Below are 16,057 nucleotides of genomic sequence, written 5' to 3'. Positions count from 1 at the left end.
TAGGCGTGCGCCACCACACCCGGCTAATTTTTGTATTTTTTTGTATTTTTGTATTTTCATTTTTTATTTTTTAAGATGGAGTCTCGCTCTGTCACCCAGGCTTGAGTGCAGTGGTGCGATCTTGGCTCACTGCAAGCTCTGCCTCTCGTGTTCATGCCATTCTCCTGCCTCAGCCTCCCGAGTAGCTGGGACTACAGGCGCCCGCCACTACGCCCAGCTAATTTTTTGTATTTTTAGTAGAGACTGGGTTTCACCGTGTTAGCCAGGATGGTCTTGATCTCCTGACCTCGTGATCGGCCCGTCTCGGCCTCCCAAAATGCTGGGATTACAGGCTTGAGCCACCGCGCCCGGCCTGCATTTTTAATGGAGACGCAGTTTCACCACCTTGGCCAGGCTGGTCTCGAACTCCTGACCTCAGGTGATCCGTCCGCCTTGGCCTTCCAAAGTATTGGGATTACAGGCGTGAGCCACCGCGCCGGGACGAAGCTGCTTAATGACTTCCAGAGCGATCCATTCAGGAAGGTGTTTTCCCTCTGCAGGTCCTAGACTCTCCCTGTCTCCTCAACAACGTCCTCCAGTGGAAAATGTCCTTGGGAAACGCTGACAGAGTCTTTTGAGCCTCGGCCGCATCCGTTACTCGCGCAGCAGGCGGAAGTAGCGGGCAGTTGGCCGGAAGTGGGGTTGTGAGGCTTGGAGTCGCTAGAGGAGAGAGTGTCTGTGTCGCCGCCGCTGCCACCGCCCGCTGCGTTCCCGGTTTGGTGTTGCGGCGCCCACCTTCAGGAGGATCAGGTGAGTGGCGGCGGCCGCTTCCCGCGTTCACGACCGTCCTGGGTCTTGGCCTGTGCCTCCTGTCCTCCTGGCCTGCCCAAGGCTGACACGCACCGAGGCCTTATTCAGCTCTTGGCCGGGGTTGCGATTGCCTCTCGCAGGCCTGACTGTGGTGAGAACTTCAGTGACTCTCGCCGCTCCTGAGTTTGTGATCTTTGGCAAGGGGCTTATCTGACCCTTGTTTTTTTTTCCTTTGTGAAATGGAGATCGTAACAGTACTTGTCTCACAGTGCTGTTATGAGAATGTAGTTAGATATTCTGCCGCGCCTCTCATCACACTTTGATGTGCCTGCGAATCGCTTAGAGATTCTGATTCTGTAGGTCTGGGGTGGGGCCTGAGATACTGTGTTCCTAACTAGCTTCCGGACGAGGCTGAAGCCTCTGGGGCGCAGACCACACACTGAGTAGCAAGGCCCTACAGTATGTTGCTTAGCATTTGTAATGCGGAGTCTTCAGTAAACATCAGTATGATAGAATGTATACTTTCGCCCCATTTTTAGCAGTTTTTGGTTGCACAAGCCTAAGGGTAGTATTGATGGCCTTTTCCCTTTTTCTTTCCATGGGTAAGAACAGTTGCTCTTTCTCTTTATGTGCAAACCGTGACACAGCTCTTCTGTCTTGGCTCAGGGAACTTTGGGTCCCCTCATATCAACTATGTTCATCAGTTTCGGGTGATTCTTCACTGATTAGACCCTTGGACGGTGCTTCATCCTGTGGAGCTGATAGCCAGCTGCGTTAGCACCAGCTGTGGCTGGCGTTTTGTGCTCCAGTCATTTGTTGCTGCTGGAATCTGAATTCACGTTTTCTACACTGTGAATAGTAAGAATGGCCGCCTTTCCAGAACTAGATTCTGCAGCTCACTGACCTGAATGATCTTGGGCAAGTCCTCGGATAATTTGCTACTACCTGGTAAACTAAAATGAAATCTGGGCCGGGCGAGGTGGCTCACGCCTGTAATCCCAGCACTTTGGGAGGGCGAGGCAGGCAGATCATGAGGTCAGGAGATCGAGACCATCCTGGCTAATAACGGTGAAACCTCGTCTCTACTAAAAATACAAAAAAAATTAGCCGGGCGTGGTGGCAGGCGCCTGTAGTCCCAGCTACCCGGGAGGCTGAGGCAGGAGAATGGCGTGAACCCGGGAGACAGAGCGTGTAGTGAGCGAGATGGCGCCACTGCACCCCTGGCGACAGAGCGAGACTCCGTCTCAAATAAATAAATAAATAAATAAATAAATAAATAAAATCTGAAGACTCTGTGCTGCATAACGTAACTTAAAAAGTGAGGCCTTTCGCAGTTATGCAGGTCTAATGTTTATTAGTCAGTATGATTTTCTTCCCCATCCATTGGTTTGTTTTTTTAGTCCCTAGTAAGGCCTTGTCACTCATCATGTGAATAAGTCAACTTTGATGTAAAACAATTCTAAGGTCAGGTGCAGTGGCTCTTGCCTGTAATCCCAGCACTTTGGGAGGCCGAAGTGGAAGGATTACTTGAGCCCAGGAGTTCGAGACCAACCTGGGGGCAACATAGGGAAAACCCGTCTCTACAAAAAAAAAACAAAAAAAAAAAAACAAAAAAAACCCACAAACACAAAAAACCAAAATGTAGTCAGGCGTGGTGGCGCACTTGTAGTCCAAGCTACTTAGGAGGCTGAGGTGAGAGGATCGCTTGAGATCCTTGAGCGATCCTCGCCCGGCGGGGTGGGTGGGTGAGAGGTAGGGGGCGGTGGTGGAGGATGCAGTGAGCCAAGATTGCACCACTGCCCTCCAGACTGAACAACAGAGTGAGACCCTGTCTGAAAAAAACAAAAGAATTCTGAAACTTCTTCTGAAATACTGTACTATACAGCTTTGCAAATTGTAAAAGCAGATAAAACCAAGTGTTTATTGAGCTGTACTTGGGTCATTTATTTGGGAATTTTCTCTTATGACGACTGTGTGCATGCAGCTACTTCTCTTTACCTGCCTGGATTTTGTAATTCCTCTAGAAGTCCCATTTAGATGGGCTGAGAGGACATGAGTGCCTACTCCCTGTTGTTATGTGGAGAGGTTTTCTAAAGACAGGGTTTTATGAAACCCTTTAAAAGCAGTAGCTCTAACAGAATCATCTATAGGGCTTAGTCATACTATATCTACCCACATGCTTCTTGCCATTCTGATAGAGGAATAGCAGAGTCTTAGAAGAGAAGGGGGAGGGCTGTGTAGCTGGAAAAGTTTCACAAATGATTGCGATGTGCTGTTTTTTCTCCCATCAGCATGGAGTCTAGAACAAAGAGGAAGGGATGGATTGCTAGACTAAATAATTTTAGTTTGGTTTAGACCTGCGAGTGACACTGAACTTGACCTAAACACCTTTGCACTAGTGCCTCACCTTCACAGTACTGGTAGACTACTCTCTCGGAAGTCCTGCTGCTGTGTGGAAACAGAAACACAGAGTCTAGCCCAGTTAACATCTACATTAACAGCTAAGGTCCTTACTGCCAGTCTCTAAGCCCTCACTAGGGGCTTTGAAGTTTTGTAGATTCTCAGCAGGAGACCCTCAGCACCTAGAGAAAGTTCGTTTTTTTTGCCTTTTTTTTTTTTTTTTTTTTTTTGGTAGAGACAGGGTCTCACCATGTTGCCCAGACTGGTCTTGAACTCCTGGCCTCATGTGATCTGCCCGCCTTGGCCTCCCAAAGTGCTGGGAATATGGTCATAAGCCACCTGCTTAGCCAGTTTTTTTGCCTTTTTAATTCTCAAGGTTGCTCAACAAATTATTTGCTGAGACAAGAATGGGGTTGGAGTGTTCATTTATTTGTGACAATTTTATTGGAACCTAGGAAGGAAAAGTGTTAGAATTGAGGGATCAGATCTGGTAACTGGTAAATTGTATGTGTTTAAGGTATCATATACTCAGTCTACAGTTAACATGATTCCTTCCTCTGCCTGGTCCCCATCCTCTAACTTCTAGACTCTAGTTTAAAATGAAGCTCTTCGGCCTTGCTCAGACCTGTATGTGGAAGGGAGAAAAGTAAGATTCCTCAGTCCTGTGAAATCACATCATTCAGTGAGGTCTGGGCGTTGCCTTTTGGAACTGACAGGGTCCAGGGGTCTCTGAGGCTCTACTCTGTTTCGTTAGGCCCCCTAAAGGGGAGAAAAGTTTACTTGGGGCTCTTAAACTAGGAAAGGAGTTTTGTGAAATCATATCAGGTATCTTTGACCTTTATTGAAAGAGTCAGGCCGGGCGTAGTGACTTCCGCCTGTACTCTCAGTACTTTGGGATGCCGAGGCAGGCAGATCACTTAGGCCAGGAGTTCGAGACCAGCCTGGCCAACATGGCAAAATGCTGTTTCTACCAAAAAATAAAAAAAAAAAAAAAATTAGCCAGACATGTTGGCGTGAGCCTATAGTCTCAGCTACTTGGGAGGCTGAGACAGGAGAATTACTTAACCTGGGAGGCAGAGGTTGCAGTGAGCTGAGATCACACCACTGCACTCCAGCCTGGGCAACAGAGCAAGATTGTGTCAAAATAAATAAATAAATAAATAAATAAAGAGTCAGGAGTTAATTGACTGAGCATATCATAGTGTTCCCTTTCTAGCTTTCTTATGGATTTTCCGAGAGTCCTTGAGTAAGGAGGAACTAATCTTCTCAGGTATGTTTTCCCTATCTGGTCATCCTGACGACTTCTTCTTTGCAGTGTCTTTTCTCCCTACTGTTCTTCTCTGCTGCTTCCGTATCTTCCTTGTTTTTCTTTCCTTCTGGACAGTACTCAAGACCAACTTCTGAAGCAGCTCTATTTCAGACCTGTATATATAGATATGGTTTCTATAGAGTTACTGTAAATGTTGCATGGTGAAAAGAATAAGTAGCCACTATTTACCATTTGCAGGTTGGCCCTTCATGCCTCTAAGATTCCTTATTTTGTTATCATTTCTGTTATTGAACATCTTTAAAGAAGTTCTTAGATAGTAGAAAGTGCTTGCACTAAAAATAACTTTTAAATATTTTCCTTATCCATTAAGTTACTTTCTCCATTAATTATCTTGAACAATACCATAATATCTTGTCGTGTTGGACAGGCTGGTCTCGAACTCCTGACCTCAAGTGATCCTCCTGCCTCAGCCTCCCAAACTGCTGGGATTACAGACTTGAGCCGCTGTGCCCAGCCTAATTTTTGTACTTTTAGTAGAGACAGGGTTTCACCATGTTGCCCAAGCTAGTCTAGAACTCCTGGACTCAAGCAGTCTGCCCACCTCAGCTACCCAAAGTGCTGGGATTACAGGTGTGAGCCACTGCTCCTGGCCATCACTATATTTCTTTTTTCTTTTTCTTTTTTTTTTTTTTTTTTTTTGAGACAGTGTTTTGCTCTGTCACCCAGGCTGGAGTGCAGTGGCACCACCTCGGTTCACTGCAACCTCTGCCCCCCAGGTTCAAGCGATTCTCCTGCCTCAGCCTCCTGAGTAGCTGGGATTACAGGTGTGCGCCAGCACATCTGGCTAATTTTTATATTTTTAGTCGAGACAGGGTTTTACCATGTTGGTCAGGCTGGTCTCGAACTCCTGACCTCATGATCTGCCCACCTCAGCCTCCCAAAGTGCTGGGATTACAGGCGTGAGCAACTACACCCAGCCAGCCACCACTGTATTTCTAAGTAACACATTTGTGTTGCTATTTCTTGATTTCTTTCTTTCTTTCTTTTTTTTTTGGAGGCAGAGTCTTGCTGTGTTGCCCAGGCTGGAGTGCAGTGGCATGATCATAGCTCACTGCAACCTTGAATTCCTGGGCTCAAGCTGTCCTCCAACGTCAGCCTCTTGAGTAGCTGGGACTATAGGTGCATCCCACTATGCTTGACTGTTTTCTTTACTTTTCGTAGAGACAGGGTCTTACTGTGTTCCCCAGGCTGTTTTCAAGCTCCTGGCCTCAAGTGATCCTCCTGCCTCAGCCTTCCAAAATATTGGGATTACAGTTGTGAGCCACCACACCTGGCCGATTGTACCTTTTTATTATGGACTTTGAGGCGCTAGGTCTCTTGTATCATCAACCTCCCCCTACTCCTCCTCTTCTCACTTTATCCTCCCAGTACAGTTTGCTCATAATTTTTGGTTAGGCTAATATCAAGATTTATGTTAATAAAACTATGTTAGTATTATTCTCAACTGAATAGGGAGTATGATATACTAATATTTTCTTTATTCTTTTTTATTTATTTATTTATTTAGTTTTTGAGACAGGGTCTCTCTGTGTCACCCTGCCATAGCAGGATCACAGCTCACTACAGCCTTTATTTTTTGGGCTCAAGCGATTTTCCCACTTCTACCGCCTGAGTAGCTAGGACCACAGGTGTGTGCCACCAGGCTTGGCTAATTTGTAAATATTTTGTAGAGGTGGGGGTCTCACTACATTGCCCAGGCTGGTCTCAAACTCCTGGCCTCAAGTGATCTTCTCACTTTGGCCTCCCAGAATACTATGATTACAGGAATGGGCCATTGCATCCTGCCTGTGGTAACATATTCTATCTTGTATAACTTTTTTGTCTTCCCTGGCATTAATAATTTTTGTTACTGTTTTTATTAGCATGGCTTTTTGTCTCCTTATCTCTTGTTCGTGCCCAGATGATCCGGTAGAAATATGATTCTCCTCTCCTGGGTACTGTCTGTGTCGTCCAGCATGAGCTGGTTGCTCTTTATGTCTGTTCACAGCTCTTGTCCTGGGATCTTCCTTCACCTGTTTCCTGGGGTTTCCCTTTGCTTCTCTGTACTGAACCCTAGTTTCTGGATCCCATATCTCTACTGCCAACTTTCAGGTGTTCAATTGTGGTAGCTCTCTTTACTTTGATCCTGGAGCATCCTGTAAACTCTTTCCTTCATGTAGATTTCAGCCTTTGAGGTCTTCTCTTTGTTCTTTTTTAAAGTACAGGTTGAGCATTCCAAACCTGAAACTCCAAAATCCAAAATGCTCCAAAATCTGAAACTTTCTGAGCACCAACGTGATACTCAAAGGAAAAAAAAAATCATTGGACTTTTTCAGATTTTGGATTTTTGAATTTGGAATGCTCACTGGTAAATATAAAGCACATAGTCCAAAAACTGAAAAAATTTAAAATCTGAAACACTTCTGGTCTCGAGCATTTTGGACAAGGGATATTCAACCTGCAGTATAAACCATAGTGATAGAATCCTAGACTGTTAGAGGTGGAAGGGACTTTCAGGCTTACCTAGTTCTAACCCTCTAGCTCCCTGGCACCTGGAAATCCTAGAAGACCATTGATTGTTCAGCCATCCCGCCCCATACTGCCCCCCGAACCTGTGTTTCCTGACACCCATTCTTGTCTCTCTAGTCCACCAGTAATGTGGGCTTGGGAGTCAGACAGTCTTTAATATTAGGCTCCACTCAATCCCTTGGCTGTGTAACTTTTGGCAGGTTTCTTAATCTTGTGGTCTCTTTCTCATCAATAATATGGGGATTAAAAGAGTCACATGAATTCAAAACACTGGAGCTGCACCAAACGTTGATGTTCTAGGAGATGGTTCTTTTATTTCCAGACCACGTATAGTAATTTCATTAAGTACTCTTAGGTAGAATTAATTGAAGTAATTTTAATTATTTAATGTTTTAAAATTGACATCATTTATAGAGATATTTGTTAATTCTTGTTTATGTGCTATTTGTTCCACTGAATTTTAGTGTGTACATTTTCATGTGTTGATGTCTGCCACACATTTATCTTGTAAACCAGCCTCCTAGACAGACATTTTCTGTTTTTTGCTTTACTATAGCACAGCTATTTTTTTTAAATGGGGCCTTTAAAGCTGTTTTTTTTGGATCTACTTCTTCTTTTTTTTTTTTAAGACAGTCTCTCTCTTTCACCCAGGCTGCAATGCAGTGGTGTGATCTCAGCTCACTGCAACCTCGGCCTCCCAGATTCAAGTGATTCTCCTGCCTCAGCCTCTCAAGTAGCTGGGATTACAGGCGCACTACCATGCCCAGCTAATCTTTGTATTTTTAGTAGAGATGGGGTTTCGCCATATTGCCTAGGCTGGTCTCGAACTCCTGTCCTCAAGTGGTCCGCCCACCTTGGCCTCCCAAAGTGCTGGGATTATAGGCGTGAGCCATCGTGTCTGGCCAGGATCTACTTCCTAAAATGAGATGAAGACTACAGATTTGAACAGTGTATGGCTTTAGTTTCACATTGTGGTGGATTAAATTAAATTACAAATTTGAAAGTAGGTCTTCTTTTTTTGAGATGGAGTCTTGCACTGTCGCCCGGGCTGCAGTGCAGTGGCGCAGTCTCGGCTCACTGCAACCTCTGCCTCCCAGGTTCAAGTGATTCTCCTGCCTCAGCCTCCCGAGTAGCGGGGATTGCAGGCGCCCGCCACCACGCCCGGCTAGTTTTTTGTATTTTTAGTAGAGACAGAATTTCACTATGTTGGCCTGGCTGGCCTTGGAACACCTGACCTCGTAGATCCACCCGCCTCGGCCTCCCAAAGTGCTGGGATTACAGATGTGAGCCACCGTGCCCAGCCAAAAGTAGGTCTTCTTAAAAGCCCTATTCTGTCAACTGGAGAGTTCTGTTACCTGCTTTCTCTGTCTTTTTGGTTCTTTGTTTTTTTGAGACAGAATCTCTGTCACCCAGGCTGGAGTGCAGTGGCACCGTCTTGGCTCACTGCAACCTCCACTTCCCAGGTTCAAGCGACTCTTGTGCCCCAGCCCCCCAGTGGCTGGGATTACACACTCGCGCCACCTTACCTGGCTAATTTTTGTATTTGTAGTAGAGATGGGGTTTCACCATGATGGCCAAGCTGGTCTCGAACTCCTGACCTCAAGTGATCTGCCTGCCTTGGCCTCTCAAAGTGCTGGAATTACAGACATGAGCCACCACGCCTGACCATCCTGCTGTCTCTTTTGTTCCCACCTTTCCTGTGCTGTACTATTAATTGAGTTTCCTAATGACTATTTTGAGATTTTGAGGACTGTAATCTTCAATTATCGTCTAAATATTAAAGAAAAACATTATTTTAGTACTATTTTTCTGTATTTTTTCTAATTTTAATTTTATTTATTTATTTATTTATTTTTAATTTTTTTTTGTAGACAGCCTTGCTGTGTTGTTCAGGCTGGTCTCAAACTACTGGCCTCAAGCAATCCTTCTGCCTCAGCTTCCCAAAGTATTGGGATTATAGGCGTGGCCAAGTTTTTCTAATTTTTAAAAAGCTGGCCATCTGCATTTATACAAATAGTAGTGTATAGTAGAGATCAGCAAACTTTTTATGTAATGGACCAGACACTAAATATGCTTTGCAGGCCATACAATCTGCCAGTTACACAGTTCTGCTCTTGTAGCAGGAAAGCAGACATAGACAATGTATAATGAATGGCCTAGCTATGTTCTGAAAAAATCTTGTTTACAAAAGCATGTGAAGAGCTAGATTTGGTTCTCAGGACATAGTCTGCTGACCCTTGATCTGAACCATACATTGAAATTTGGTGGGCAGAATGGTCCACAGGTGGTCAGGCATAGTGGCTGACATCTGTAATGCTAGCACTTCAGGAGGCCAAGGTAGGAGGATCACTTGAGCCCAGGAGTTTGAAACCAGCCTTGGCATTATTGTGAGACTCCACCTCCACACACATACACACACACACACACACACACATACACACACACACAAACTGGGTTTGGTAGTGTGCATCTGTGGTTTTTGCTACTCAGGAGGCTGAGGCTGAAGTGGGAGGATTGCTTGAGTCTGGGAGGTCAAAGCTGCAGTTATGCCACTATACTCCAACCTGGGTGACAGAGTGAGATTGTCTCAAAAAAGAAAAAAAGAATGGTCCACAAGCCACGGTAAAGAACCAAGTGTATAAAAATTTAGCGTGAGAGAATTCTACTGTGATTCACACAGAAATTCATACATATGTTCCTGCTATCTAGAGAAACCTGTGTAGCTGGGCTACTGGAACAGAGCCACTGGCCTGCCCTGCTGTTCTTTGATGATGAACCAAATGATGATGTGCTGTGGGCTCTGGAAGAAAGTGGCTGACAGCAGAGTTGGGCAGGCATTTCAGAAAATCATTCTGGCACCCTTGGAACTTTTATGGAGTTTTCTGCAGCAACAACTCTGTCTGGTACATCAGTTGACAACTCAGGTCTCCTTGGGTCTTGCTTGTCAGGCTTTGGCATTTAAGTGGAAAGAAAAAGAATAAGCATTAAGGAAAGCGAGAGCACAGCAGAATCAATTTCATAGTCTCTCATAGTTTCTGCCATGGGAGAAAAATGGGCATTATACTGCTCACAGGCAGAATAAAGACTCACTGGAAGCATTGCTAAGCTGCCTCCTCCAGAAGATGTCAGCGGGGCAGTTGTGTCAGTTGGTGTTCCCTGAACCCTGAGCCCAGCTTTGGGGTACTCTTTGCTTCCTACCCATGAAGTGAAAGTGAGCAGACTCTCAACCTTCTGCTTTCTTCCTCCAAAATGAGTGAGTTTTTGAGTATACTTTCTAATAACAGAATTACTCTGTAACTATGTAATAGTGACTCAAATTCTGTTATAAGCTTCCTGGAGAGGAGAATAGGCATCTTCTAAAAAGTACAAGAACAGCATTAGAATGACAGAATTTTGGAATTAACAGTTTTGCACTATAAGAACAGGGAGGACGATCATGGGTATAACTAATTAAATCTTTTTTTTTTTTTTTGAGATGGAGTCTCACTTTTTCGCTTAGGCTGGAGTGCAGTGGCACGGTCTTGGCTCAACGCAACCTCTGCCTCCTGGGTTCAAGCGTCCTGCCTCAGCCTCCTGAGTAACTGGGATTACAGGTGTGTGCCACCACACCTGGGTAATTTTTTGTATCTTTAGTAGAGATGGGATTTCACCTTGTTGGCTAGGCTGGTCTTGAACTCCTGACTTCAAGTGATCTGCCTGTCTTTGCCTCCCAACTTGCTGGCATTACAGGCGTGAGCCACTGCACCCGGCCAACTAATTATCTCTTACACCAGATCCCACTTTTTACTTAGTGCTGTTAGCATAGCAGTTTTTATAAACATTCTTCAGGTAGGACCTCTATGCCTTGATATCAAAGAGATAGAATGAATTGCTCACTTTTGTTCCCAGCCTTCTTTCTAGAAATCTGCCTTCCTTCTCCCTGTCAAATGTTAGCAGAGCACCGTCTCTTCTTTAGCTGTCACTGCTTGCCTTGTACAGTGAAGGAAGTCTGGTGAGCAGCAGTCCAGGAACTGCCCAGGGGTACCCTGGGTTGGGGGTTTTCCTAGGCCCTTACACAGAGCACACAGTTTATCCTTGATATATGCTGTCATGTGGTTTGGGCATTTACTAGCATTGAACTTCCTTGAGTGGACAGTAGTGTAGTTTCAACCTGTTTTTTATAATGTGTAAATTTGGATGCTTTTATAGGTAGAAGCCACTCATTCTTCATCTACCCTTTTTTCAGTATCTGGCACCAATTCTGACCCAGTCATTTGTGATCCCTGGCTCTTGTGATATGCGGAAGATTTCCAGGCAGTTTTTGTGGAACACCTCCCCGTCCAGCTCTAATCAAGCACCATATAAACAAGAAATTGCCTGGTCAAACCTGTGAGGACTGTATTCTGACTGCCAAAAAGATCAATACTGACACCAGAATGGCAGCTACTCTCAAGTCGTTAAAACTTTTAAGATACCGAGCACTTTGCAGTCCTTCTGCCTGTGGTGCAGCCCGAAGTGTATCATACTGGAATGTGAGCAGCAAACAGCGTGGGGGACAGGACCCTCCAGAACACATTAGCCTCTGCCATTCTGCCAAAAAAGTTAACATTTGTAGCACCTTCTCTTCTCGGAGGATCCTCACAACCAGCAGTGCCTGCCCAGGTTTGGAATTCAGCAAGACTTCTTCCTCTAAGGCCAGCACATTGCAGCTGGACTCACCCAGGGCCACAAGAGTTGATGAAGAGGATGTAGAAGTTTTTGATTCCTTTGCAAACATCCGAGTTTTCCTACAGCTGAGACCAGAATACCGTGTTCACAGCTATAACGCATCCGAGACTTCTCAGCTCCTATCTGTTTCAGAAAGTGAACTAATTTTGCACAAAGTCACAGTTTATCAGAATAAACTGCAGGCTCAAGTCATTGTTGATTATTTGTGTAAGCTGAGCTCTTTGCCTGCAGAGCAGCATCCTGTCTTGCTGCGCAATACCAGCTTTGCTCTGCTCTGCCAGCTGAGTGTGAAGAAGATACAGCTCTTTGATACCCAAGATCTGATCAATGTTTTGAAAGCTTTTGTCATTTTAGGAATCCCTCACTCCCATTCAATGCTAGATGTGTATGAGACCAAATGTTGCCATCAAGTATGGGAGATGAGTATGGATCAGCTCCTTTTGGTGGCTGATCTCTGGAGGCACTTAGGCCGCAAAGTACCTCGGTTTGTAAACATTTTTTCTAGTTATCTTAATTTGCACTGGAAAGATCTATCCTTGTCTCAGCTAGTTCACTTAATTTATGTTATAGGTGAAAATCGTCAGGTATCCCAGGACCTAATGCAAAAATTGGAATCATTGATCCTTAAATATATAGATTTGATCAATTTAGAGGAGGTTGGTACCATCTGTTTGGGGTTCTTTAAATCAAGTACTAGTCTCTCTGAATTTGTCATGCGGAAAATTGGAGACTTGGCTTGTGCTAACATGCAGCATCTGAGTAGTCACGCCTTAGTGAATATTGTTAAAATGTTCCGTTTCACTCATGTGGATCACATCAATTTCATGAAGCAGCTTGGAGAGATTGCTCCTCAGCGAATTCCTTCACTGGGAGTTCAAGGTGTCACGCACCTGACTCTCTACTGCTCGGCCTTACGCTTCCTGGATGAAGGAGTAATGAATGCAGTGGCTGCGTCTTTGCCTCCTAGAGTGGCACACTGTCGAAGTAAAGATGTTGCCAAGATTCTGTGGTCATTTGGAACTCTGAATTATAAGCCACCCAATGCAGAAGAATTTTACTCCAGCCTGATAAATGAGATTCACAGAAAGATGCCTGAATTCAACCAGTACCCAGAACACCTGCCCACCTGCCTGCTGGGCCTGGCATTTTCAGAGTACTTTCCAGTAGAGTTAATTGATTTTGCTCTCAGTCCAGGGTTTGTCAGGTTAGCTCAGGAGAGAACCAAGTTTGACCTCATTAAGGAACTGTATACCCTCGACGGTACAGTTGGCATTGAGTGTCCAGATTACAGAGGCAATCGTCTTAGTACTCACCTTCAGCAAGAGGGGTCTGAATTGCTGTGGAATTTAGCAGAGAAGGATATGAACTCAAAGCCTGAATTCTTAGAAACTCTCTTTTTACTTGAGACCATGTTGGGGGGGCCCCAGTACGTCAAGCACCATATGATTTTGCCTCATACCCGATCTTCTGACTTAGAGGTCCAGCTTGATGTTAACCTGAAGCCATTACCATTTAATAGAGAAGCCACACCAGCTGAAAATGTAGCCACATTAAGGCTTAAGCATGTGGGAGTCAACCTTACAGATGATTTGATGAATCAGTTACTAAAAGGGAAAGCAAGAGGACATTTCCAGGGCAAAACTGAGTCAGAGCCTGGGCAGCAGCCCATGGAGTTAGAGAATAAGGCAGCTGTACCTTTGGGGGGCTCCCTTTGCAATGTAGCAGATAAATCAGGGGCCATGGAGATGGCTGGCCTATGCCCCTCAGCCTGCATGCAGACCCCAGGAATGAAGCTGGCTATTCAGTTCACAAACAGGAACCAATATTGCTATGGCTCCAGGGATCTCCTTGGACTGCACAGTATGAAGAGGCGGCAGCTGGCTCGGCTTGGCTACCGTGTGGTAGAGTTATCCTACTGGGAATGGTTGCCACTACTGAAACGAACTCGCTTAGAAAAGTTGGCATTTCTTCATGAGAAAGTATTCACCTCTGCTCTCTGAAGGGCATTTAGGGGCATTTCTATGACAAAGCTGTAGGTGTATACTGTACCAGGTGTTGCAAAATGATTATAAAAGCCAGAATGTAAGTTTGGCAATAAAATAGTCTATTGAGGAGACTTAGTTGTGTCCAAGGCAGATTAGAGCTAGTGTATGTTACTGTGAATTGTAATGTAGTTGGATTGTACAAATTGCTGCAAATGTATACATATTACTCTTAGTAAATAATAAACATCTTAATATGTCCTACGGTCAAGTAAGTCCTTGTTGGATTTTTCTTTCTGTTTACCAGCCTTATGTCACAGAGTTTTTAGAATAAAAGTATAGTCAGACATTGTGTAAAGCCAATTTTTAAAAATTTTATTCTTTTCTGGAGACCACCCCCCCACCCACTCACAGATATTTTTATTGTTTTTCTTTTTAAGCCAGTTTTTTTGTTTGTTTTTTGAGACGGAATCTTGCTCTGTTGCCCAGGCTGGAATGCAGTGGCATAATCTCAGCTCACTGCAACCTCCGCCTCCTGGGTTCAAGCAATTCTCCTGCCTCAGCCTCATGAGTAGCTGAGACTACAGGCATGTACCACCACTCCTGGATAATTTTTGTATTTTTAGTAGAAACGGATTTTCTCCAGGTTGGCCAGGCTGGTCTCGAACTCCTGACCTCAGGTAATCTGCCTGCCTTGGCCTCCCAAAGTGCTGGGATTACAGGTGTGAGTCACCACGTCCGGTCTTTTTTTTTTTTTATTTTTTTATTTTTTGAGACGGAGTCTCCCTCTGTTGCCCAGGTTGGAGAGCAATGGCGTCATCTTGGCTCACTGCAAGCTCCGCCTCCCAGGTTCGGGCAGTTCTCCTGCCTCAGCCACCTGAGTAGCTGGGGTTACAGGCGCCTACCACCACACCCACCTAATTTTTGCAGTTTTAGTTGAGATTTCACCATGTTGTCCAGGCTGGTCTCACACTCCTGACCTCAGGTAATCCACCCACCTCGGCCTCCCAAAGTGTTGGGATTACAAGCATGAGCTGCCACAGCTGGCCTATACCTTGTTTTAAAATAAGAATCTCATGCTGGACGTGATGGCTCACGCCTGTTATCTCAGCACTTTGGGAGGCCAAGGTGGGAAGATTGCTTGAGTCCAGGACTTTGACACCAGCCTGGCCAATATAGTGAGACCTTGCCTCTGCAAAAAATATACCAAATTAGCCAGGCATGATGGTGTGCTCCCGCAGTCCTAGCTACTCACGAGGCTGGGGTGGGAGGATCTCTTGAGCCTGGGAGGTTGTGGCTGCAGTAAGCTGAGATGGCACCACTGACCTTCAGCCTGCACGACAGAGCAAGACCCTAACTCAAAAAAAAAAAAAAAAGGGGGGGGGGCCAAGTGTGGTGACTCAGGTCTGTAGTCCCAGACTTTGGGTAGCTGAGGCAGGCTGATCTCTTGAACCCAGGAGTTCCAGACCAGCAACATGGCAAAACCCCATCTCTACTAAAAATACATAAAAGTAGCTGGGCATGGTGATGTACACCTGTAGTCCCAGCTACCTGGGAGGCAGAGGTGGGAGGATCACCGTAGCTTAGGAGGTCGAGACTGCAGTGAACCGTGATTGTGCCACTGTACTCCCACCTGGCTGACAGAGTGAGACCCTGTCAAAAACAAAAAAGCTCTCATAGCTTCACTTACATTTCAGGATTTTTCCTCCAATACATCTTTTCACATGTTCTAAAATTAAAATTCTTATTCTTGTTTAGATGTGATTGATTGTCCTTAGTTGCTGATTCTTTTTGCTTTAAAGAGCCATTTCAGAATTAGTGAACTTAAAATTTTTTCCTGGCTCCCTCTTCCACATTTCTACTTGTCTTGCATAAACTCCCCCTACCCTCCTCATATTTTTCTTCTTAAAACTGGACCTAGAAGAATAGAATTACATAAGCACCTGTTGGGCTAGTGGTTCCCAAGTCTGATGCTTAGGCAGAATGGTTTTCATGGCAGTTAGCTCAGATGAGAAGGAAACATGCTACTTGTTATATTAGGAAGTCCAGTGGGATTCAGGTTTGGTTGTGTTACAGCACAAACTTAAGGAGATTGTGTATATATAAGAAACATAGGTCACAGATACAATATATGTGATTTGCAAATAGTTTCTCCCATTCTGTGAGTTGTGTTCACTTTCTGTTTTTAATTTTGTTGAAGCCCAATTTATTATTTTTTCTTTTGTTGCTTGTGCTTTTGGTATCATATTTAAGAAACCATCACCAAATCCAAGGTCAGGGAGATTTACCCCTATGTCTTTTCTGATAGTTTGAGCTCTTTATATTTAGGTCTTTGATCCAC

The 16,057-nt window shown here is 44.8% G+C and overlaps 2 protein-coding genes across 5 annotated transcripts in view; both read left to right on the top strand.

Annotated features, from left to right (window-relative positions):
• The first annotated feature begins 680 nt into the window (after positions 1-680).
• Positions 681-13,987, top strand: FASTKD5 (FAST kinase domains 5). 2 transcript variants are annotated; one of them, XM_073007219.1, is made up of 3 exons: positions 708-789; positions 10,503-10,620; positions 11,253-13,987. In XM_073007219.1, exon 3 carries the CDS (start codon positions 11,443-11,445, stop codon positions 13,732-13,734), a length of 2,292 nt encoding a protein of 763 aa, XP_072863320.1. In that variant the 5' UTR covers positions 708-789; positions 10,503-10,620; positions 11,253-11,442; the 3' UTR covers positions 13,735-13,987. The 2 variants fall into 2 exon arrangements, with proteins under 2 accessions (XP_008017432.2, XP_072863320.1); XM_008019241.3 differs by lacking the exon at positions 10,503-10,620 and having other exon boundaries at positions 681-789.
• Positions 685-16,057, top strand: part of UBOX5 (U-box domain containing 5) — a 49,461-nt gene continuing 34,088 nt past the window's right edge. For all 3 annotated transcript variants that reach the window (XM_008019277.3, XM_037990663.2, XM_008019254.3), the window contains exon 1: positions 685-789. The gene's annotated coding sequence lies outside the window, so the exon portion shown is untranslated. The remainder of the gene's footprint in view (positions 790-16,057) is intronic.

Source organism: Chlorocebus sabaeus, chromosome 2, assembly GCF_047675955.1.
Source record: "Chlorocebus sabaeus isolate Y175 chromosome 2, mChlSab1.0.hap1, whole genome shotgun sequence".
Lineage (NCBI taxonomy): Eukaryota > Metazoa > Chordata > Mammalia > Primates > Cercopithecidae > Chlorocebus > Chlorocebus sabaeus.
This window is presented reverse-complemented; position numbering and strand designations above follow the sequence as displayed.